The sequence below is a fragment of the Diachasmimorpha longicaudata genome, chromosome 7 (assembly GCF_034640455.1).
Source record: "Diachasmimorpha longicaudata isolate KC_UGA_2023 chromosome 7, iyDiaLong2, whole genome shotgun sequence".
Classification (NCBI taxonomy): Eukaryota; Metazoa; Arthropoda; class Insecta; order Hymenoptera; family Braconidae; genus Diachasmimorpha; species Diachasmimorpha longicaudata.
Window position 1 is genome coordinate 5316544 of NC_087231.1, and position 8903 is coordinate 5325446.

The window sequence follows — 8903 nt, forward strand, 5'->3', positions numbered from 1 at the left end:
TCGGTTCATAATCGCCTTTGTGACTTTTCGAGTGAATTTTCTCATGACTTGCCCCCCACCCCCTCCCTCTCTCTTGTCCTCCTTTGCACTTGTTTCGTTCCCAATCCTTCGTGAGACAAGTCGGAGGGCTCGGGAGGGCGGGAAGATTCATGAGATGAAATGGAGGCGTAAATGGGAACGGGGAGGGTAAAAAGTCGAAGAGCTCCCTGGCAAAGTGAACGACGCGAGCTGGGAGACAGTCAGGCGATAAAACGAAAGTGTCAACGTCTCCTTGAAGGGTGAGGGGAAGGCTAAAGGAGAAAGGGGAGGACCCACTGCGTGGAACATTCAGGTTCCTGCCTCTTTCGTTTTTACATCCCTCTTTTCTCGTATTGTCTTGTCGCGTCAAAAGAGAATAAGAAAACAGAGAAATGAGGAAAAGACATAAAATAGGGGGAGGAAAAGGGAATATCTTTTTTCTAATGGCTGTCATGAATTTCCTGAGGGAAAAATAATGCTTCCGTAAACCTTGACTCCAATTATTCAAACACGGTATGTTTATTCGATTTTTCGATGCAGTCGATAATTAATTCCAGGGACTCAAGGGACGAATCAACGAATTTGTAATGAGATTGATTAATTATGCTGTAATGTATAATGTTATTTTATAACATTGATACGGATCGTTATTTATAGAGTGCAGTGACGGGAATGTTAAATTATACCGGGAATGAACAAATATATGTAATCAACGTTTAATATTGCGGGGAACAAATGTTTCTTTAATTTAATTCCCCTGGAACATATACAGTTTCAATATTTTCAATCAAATGTATTCTAACACAGATAAAGTGACCATATACTCACGTATAGTGACATTCGGCGGTTTGACGATCTTGGGGCACACTTTAAACAACCCGAGCTTGAATCTGACAGTAACGGCGAGCTGTCGTGGCAGATGTGGAAGTGATAGTTTTTCCTCAGTATGCAGCCAAGCTGGTCCAAGAAGGGCAGTGGTGAGGGCTGCCAACGCTGCCAGACCACAAACGACCCCGCACCGAGTCATCCTCGAACCGCTTGTGCCTCCCGAGCAGCACATTTTGCCCACTCTATCATCCACTAACTTACACACATATAAACACTATTTGCTTGAACGATTTCTCTCCACAGCGAGGTCCAATCGATCTCGGAAATCACCGGGTCCGTAGCTCGGGCTCACTACGATATCGATTCGATTTTTTCAGCACTCGTCGATCCACGTTTTTCCATTTTCCGGCCTTTCGGGATTATTCAGATTTTTTTTTCGTTATTTGCCCCGCATTGATGACTCAATTTGGATTCACAGGCGACTCCAATGGTTTTTTAATTTTTTTTTTCGTGGATGGGTTTCACAGGACGTGGGCTTTTGACTCACAGAATTTGTCCGGAAATTCGGGAGAATGCATCGGAACTATCTCTCCATCACTGAACCTCCGAATCACCTATTCAGTGCTCCAGTCATTTTTTCAAAGTTGCAAAACATCATAACCTAATAACCTGCACAGAAAAATATTCAATAAAAAATTCTAAACACCCGGAAGAAATTCTCAAACACTCTCCTAGATTTTTTATGGACCCCATTGCGCCCCGGAATTACGGAAAAGATACGTAATAACTATTAATTTCGCCGTGTGCATAAAGCCAAGAATAAACACTCATTTCATATGAGTCATAAATTCTCCCGAGTGAGTTTAATTGTTAGCCCCGGAGTATAGTTGGTTCGATACACCGTTGATTTTTCTTCCACATCCACTCTTCTTTCTCACTTCACTTCACTCTACAAACGCCAACCCTTGAGTGTGCCTCTGTGTGCGCTTTCTGCTCGCGTCGTCTGACGTAAATAACGCTCGCACTACTTTTGCACGGAAGGGCCGTTAGGAAGCTGTACGCGATGCCGTTACTCCCGGCGAAAAGAAACGAGAGGAAATTTCTCAGTTAGTTTGGGTTATATTGTGTACATGTGTCGAATTGGTGGGTTGTTGGGGGAGGGGGGGGGGAGAGAATGGGGCCTCGGGTGGGCTACTATCACAGCCAGGCTCGGTGATATCGACGTGAACATTATATTGGACGTGTGAAAAACGGGGGGTTTTTAAGTCAGCACAAGCTGGCTCATGCCAATTGCAGCTGTTCAGTATTTTTGGAGAGTTGAGGATAAACATGGAACTGAGAAATTAGTCAATAATGGTCCATGAAAACATTTTATCGAGAAAATTTTCTCGTAATTCAAAAGTCAAAAAAATTTAAAGCAGTTTAATAAATTAATTGACGGAAAAAAATGCAGAAATTAGGGTTGAATTCGCTTTTAAGTGAATAATCCAATTGTTTTTTGGTCAGGAGGGATAAATAAAATGAAAGTAAAAAAAAGTCTGAAAGGTCTAACACTGCAAAATTTATATGATCATTTATTTCTTTTTATCTTCTAAAAAAATTAGGAGGGACTTTTCCAGTTGATCCATAAAAATGGCATCATAAAAAGATCCTGTCCTCTACTTTGAAGAAATACTTCCAAAGATTGCAGAGCTATGAAATTTCTCGGGACCGATTGACCACAAAAATCCCCATAAATTCGATAAAACCTGAAGGAACGCCCCCACGTGACCCCCTAATTCGGAATCTCGATCCCAAGCGCTAAAGTGATTGAAATTGTCCGGCAAATTCCACACTCCTCATGTTTGTTGGTCAGCGGAGTGAGTGGGGCCACAATGGAAAGACGGTGGATCGTGATGTGGAGGCTGAGCACCCGAGTGTGGGGTCACCTCGGCGAGTGCACGTGCCGGACTTGATAGTAAATAGATCTTGAAAGCCTGCGGGTGAGAGAGCGAGAGGAGGAGAGCTCGATAAAGTTAAACCGATGGAACGTCGATAACTCGCTTATCGGGCCCGGATTATTCCCTCTCATTGGTGGGAATTGAGCCAGGGAAAGAGTACCTGGGTGACCACGAATCGAGGAAATGAGTGCATTTCCACATGCGTGTTTTTCATGTTGTCCAGCGGATTGAATAGCCACTGCAAGTGATTCATGGCGATTAATAATATTTCTGTATTTTTTGCAACGTATACAAGTGTACAAAAATCCCGAGGGATTGTTAAGAGTATTTATACAGATGTGGACATTTTTTGAAATAATTTTCTCCCACACAACGGAAAATGCAAACAAACTTTGTTCTATGAAATTCAAACCAGAATTTTGCGTTTGATAAAATTTGTTACTAATTATTTTCTTAATGATTTAATCATCATAAAAAATTTCTCTCCGTGGAGTCCTCCATGACGAACGTGCCAGCTCATCAAGGCACCTATCCCATTAACCCTGCATCCCATCACTTTCGCTGATCACGAGTGATTGCCGCTGAACTACTCCTGCTCTTCATCCACAGAGCCGAACATATTACGTGAACCAGGCCGGGCGAATCGAATAAACCCACCCCCTGAATTTTGAAACACACTCTGGATTTCAGAGTACTGCATATGTATTCCATCAGCGTTTCGCTATATTCCAAAAGTCGAAGGCAATTCCGTCCAATGCTGGACGATTGTTTGGAGCTATCGTCGAGCGAAACCCGAACTCCAGTGCTACGTGAGTGTCAATGCAGAGCAGAGTACCCGGGGAAGGCTAAAAATAACAGAGGGAGATAAAAATGTGTATATGTAGGCTGCCAAGCGAAAAAGTTACACGTGAAAAAAAAATTCACCGTTTGACATGCCAACGGAATCATTCCCTTTTTTTTATCGAGATTGCTGGGCCCGATGAGTGTAAAGGAATTTTAAGCAAAAAGCATACTTCAACATACCACTGGTACACATCGATGATTGTATACGTGGTAAACTTGGACGCTGAGCGGATTTTCAGATCAAACCAATTTGTTTTGAAAAATGTTCGACACTGGTTGTTATTCAGAGTATTTTTAATTTCAAGATGGCATTGCCGCAAGCAAGTGGGATTTAACAATTCACCACCGTGAGTCCCAAAGAAAATAAAAATGAATAATTGAAGGTGTCAGGCAAAATTGTAGAAGAAAAGTGGATGGGAGTTATTTTATGAAGACTTGTGAGGTGAGTAAACGAAGAAATTAATTTTTCTGACTCTTCTCATAATTATAAATAAACTACCCACGAAACCGCGATTTTTTCACCACTGCATCTCCAGTATAATTGATCATCATATCTGTAAAAACTCCTCACGTTGAGCGGATTTTGAGCTCAACGGATTTTGTTAGCAAAATTTGCAGCTCCATTTTTGAAATTCCAATTAAAATGGCCATTCATAAATCTCGGGAGTCATTATCGTAGTGAAAAAAAGCAGTAGGGGGATATAAAAGAGCGGTCGGTAAAAAGGATTCAACATATTACTGAAATCCATGCGGGCCCTGTAATATTTCACATGATATTTTTTTTTCTTGTTTCTTTTTTACCCTCGGTTATCATCCCTGCCCATTCTCATTTCTTCCATTCGGAGTCGAATCGGTGGAGCTAGCGTTTCGTCTACACTGCCAGTACCCTGAGCACGAACCCGAGAGGGGTTGTTACCTACCTCGTTAGTCGATCCGCTCGTTTTTCAGGGAAACAGCCCTGTCTCACTTCTGCACGTGTTATTCGGAGCTGCTCTGTTACCCCCCGATACCATACACCCGGCAATCGGAATTAATTTCACCGCGGTTGGAGAGCAAACGTTTTAACGGCTCGGGGTTTTATCTCCTGTAGTTTTTTTTTTTTATTTTCCGATGTAACTAGAAATCCATTAATGGTGTAGCTGCCTTTGAGACGGCTCATCGAGCACGTATACGATATTTTCGAGTTTCAGGGATGAATGGACAGCTCTCTGGGTTTAGATCGATGATACCGCACACGGAGGGACAAGTTGAGGACAAAATTTAGCGGAAATTTCCAATACACTTATCGGAAAGTTTCATCACATTATAGTTTCACGGAACTCTCAAGGTATTCCGTAATCGAATCTTCAAGATTTTACGAAGAGAAAAAGAATTTTAAAAATATTCCAAAGTCTACGTAATTTTTTAGTATTTCATCTCATTTTTCCGCCTCTATTTTCTTCAACAAATTTTTCCCGTCCCGCAGCAATAACCTGCACACATTGCAATTATTTCAATTGAATTAATAATTGAAGAAAGATTGATAAAGATAATGTCTGACTCTCGCCGCGGAATGGCCCGAGTGTCATGGGGGAAAAATATTGGTAAAAACTTGGAGACGCATCGATATTCCAAGCTGATCTTCCAGCGTCATGAGTCCCTCGAGAGGATGGCGCACACACGAGTGAACGTTAAATTCACTCATATTTGGAAAGGGCTTCCCCGTGCCACTCAGGGGCTTCAAAGTTTCTTCATATCGATGAGCTTGTCGGTTGAAGAATCGTGGAGTAAAGGGGGCGCGGTTCCGCGATGAATCTAAGGGGATGAAGTTTCTTCTTCAACTATTGATGTACACGTTGCCCGAACGAATTAATTGCCGCGCGTTAGTGGAAGAACGAAGGAAAATAATAACTCCGATTTTTTTCTGTACGTGAAGTCGAGGGGAAGGAGACAGTGAGTCCTGGAGAGATGAAAAATAATTGCTGTTGTCTTCGATATAGTCAGTAATTCGAATCTCCGGAAGACCCTCGTTATTTTCCATCAACAAGAGGCCGAGAGATCAAGGTAGCGTTTAATTAGCTGTTTCTAGGGTTCATTTATGGAAGAATGGGATCCTTTGACATTAGATCCCTGCGGAGGAAATGAAAAACGAAAATCCTCACTTGAGCTGAACTTCCGTCTTCCTGTTCACCAGAAATGACTGCTATTATTTTTTTTTCTGGCGTATGACATTATGACTCTTTGTGTTACTAATATCAACGTCAAGTAATTTTTTTTTTGTTTAATAAATATAATTGACAAAAGCCTTTTTTCCCCGTGTGCGTTTCGAACGACAACGAGATGAAGGTCGTGGGGATCTCCCGAGCGTATGTCGGCCCCGAGTATTTAATTGAACAACGCGTTACATTCGAGATTTCCCGCGAGATGTTACGGTCAGTTGGTTGAAAGGCAGTGGAGAAGGATAAAAACTACTCCGTGTGTTTTCTCCCCAATGAGAAATCCGTTTCGCAATGTGAGCCGAGGGAGCGCTCCACTTAGTGGTCGCTCGCGTTTCCGACGTTCTCCCATTTTTTAAATCCTCCGCACCGTAGACCGTCGCCCCTTCAACTTCTATTCAATATTTTTGTCTTCTTTTTCAATCAGTCCCCTCTTTCCATTATTTTTAACCGATCCTTGGACGATTGCTTTTTAATTTGCCAATCGGACGCCCTTCAATTGAAAACTGCAAGGAAAATTGAGAATGAAACCGAGCGATAAGCGTGTTACAGTACATTTTGCCGAGGCTTTTTCACATTTGAAAAAAAATGAAATATTTTTCTGATCAGAATTTAAAGCGAGCTTCCACAGAATTATATTCCCGATTTCCTCGAATTACGAAATATTCAGTATTTTTTACATTAAATATTTACTATCCAGGTACGCACATCAGTGACTCTGATATTCATCAGCTTTTCCGATTTAATTGGAGTAAAATTGGCAGGTGCGGATGATTTTTTCCCAATATTGAACGGAATTTAATTGGAGAAAAAGAATTAAAAATAAAAGTTCCCAAAAAATTTTAGGGAATATTTACCAATCAAAAAAATAATAATCAAATTGAAACGTTCCATTTGCACTGGTGCTACTCTCAAATAATAATTATTAATTCCAAAATTTCATCGGATATCGGGGCAGCTGCAGGTCAATAACCGTTTACAAGGAATCAGCTGCGATCTGATCGAAAATAGACAGCCTTTTGTCTCGCCGATCAATAAACAACGCCGGTTGTAATTAAATCACGGGTGAACATCAGAAGCCAGTGATTAGATAGCCACCCCATCGAGCCATCAAACTGGGCCATCACGGGCATCTCGAGACAGCCCAACTACCTCGGGAAATCTAGCATGCGAATAGCAGAGACCGAACGATATTGGTAATCGAATATGCCGCGTCCACATTATCACAGTCAAGTGGATATACACGCTCGCCTCCTCACGAAAGCCCTCTCGAACTAGCACACAAGACACCTTCTCGAGTCGCCCTCCTCAGTGTAACCAGATGGTACAATTCCCTCTTCGTGTACCTCTCAATATTCCACACCCTTCCACTAGATATCGCAATTTGATCATCATACTCAAGACGCACTCGAGAGAGCCCGAGACACAATAAAATTATAGCCCGAGTTATTAAGTCTCCGATAACGTGCCAAAGCTATTCGTCCGAATCGATAGGTAGCAGGAGACCCAGTGTAAAATGGACAGCTACAAAAAATGGTGCGCTTAATTTCGGGAATAAAAACACTAGACTCATTAGCCTCATTAAAGGAAAATAAAAATCATTTCAACTGCGGGGAAATTCCCTATGGAATTATACTAGCAGTATATAATGAATGTTCACCTGTACATAGGCACGTTTCAAATAACATGAACAATAATAACACGTTTGACTCAATCAATCAAATAAAAATATTGAGACAACAAAAAATTCCTAATGATGTGATTTACTCATTTATTCATCTACTATTCGTTGCCTGCATGTATTTAACATTATTATTATGCAAAATTAACGTTGTATCTTCAACAGGCCTCCGTTACCCCCCGAAAAACATTCTGTCCCAAGAATCGAGGATCCCCCCGCGGGTAAAGACCCCCGCCCCCGTGAATTCGCCGTCAGAAATCCCCCAACGCAACGAGTTGATCATAACTTCTCCTCGCCACTGATATCACTCCACCGTGTTCCGACTCGGCATCCTCCAGAACATCCACATATCTCACCAGCGAGCCTCTTCCACGTGACCCACGCACACCGGTTACGGCCTTTCGAGGTAGCAATAAAGCCAGTTATCGTCGGCCCACAAGTACGTGTTGCTACCGCGCGATACACCGAGCTGTCCTCACATCATCTACTTCACTCCATTCTCATCAAAATACTCACATCATGAAACCTCCCCCAACCACCCCACTAGGGATCGGACCGTCGTAAAAATCAGATTACAATATTCAACTCCTAAATACCATAAATAACGCACAATCTATTCACAAATTTCTTCTTCACTCGAGATATGTCAGGTGCTGTTCAATCAGATTTACAGGAATGAGCAGATCCAACGGGCACGCCAGTCGGAGGCATACTGGCCCTTTGGCAAACGTGCGCGCCACCCGCCACGACAGAGGAGAGAGCACACCAACCCTCCCAGTCTTTCTGTCCCTCCGGTCGAGCGATTCCTGCGCTACGTCTGGCGACCATTGAATACCACCCGCGCAACACGCAGTCACGCGTACCCCCCCATCACCCCCAGAGGGTCTCTCTTGCTCAACCATTCCCTTCCATCCCCCTTTCTCGTTAAACGTACGCACCCCACCGCCGTTTTTACTCTCTTCTCACCTCTCCGCTCTACATAATTATGTTATAACATCCATTGCAGGTGCCGTTGCGTTAAATTGGCGATACACTGGCGCGGGGGGGGGAGGTACTGAAGGGGGTGGGAAAATTTCATGTGACATTTCCCGACCCATCGTCACATACCGGAGCACTTGCCAGCCCTTCCCCGCGTCGTATTTTCATCCCCTTCCTCGGCCCTCTGGAGTACGACCCAAAATTCACCCTCTACTCGTAAAATTTGCTGCTGTTAGTTCAACCTCAACACGCGGCCTTTCGTCTACCGTCATTACGGGGTTATTACCACTGTCTATATACACTGTATTCGCGTGGTCTCAATTTATGGATCCATTGAAACCTGTCAAATTCATTACGCAGGGGAGTGCATTCAATACCGTAAAATCCAATTTTCGGAACGATCATTTCAGTAGAAGTGCC

The 8903-nt window shown here is 42.8% G+C and overlaps 1 protein-coding gene across 3 annotated transcripts in view; it reads right to left on the reverse strand.

The window, feature by feature from the left end:
- The window catches only part of LOC135164381 (uncharacterized), a 64768-nt gene extending 56518 nt beyond the window's left edge, over positions 1–8250 (reverse strand). The window contains exons 1-2 of one of the 3 annotated variants that reach the window (XM_064124656.1): positions 8022–8250; positions 847–1515 (exon numbers count right to left, since the gene is read on the reverse strand). In XM_064124656.1, the coding sequence (XP_063980726.1) occupies positions 847–1078 (232 nt within the window). In that variant the 5' untranslated portion in view covers positions 1079–1515; positions 8022–8250. The other 2 variants (XM_064124658.1, XM_064124657.1) reach the window with 2 other exon arrangements.
- Between the last annotated feature and the right edge of the window lie 653 nt (positions 8251–8903).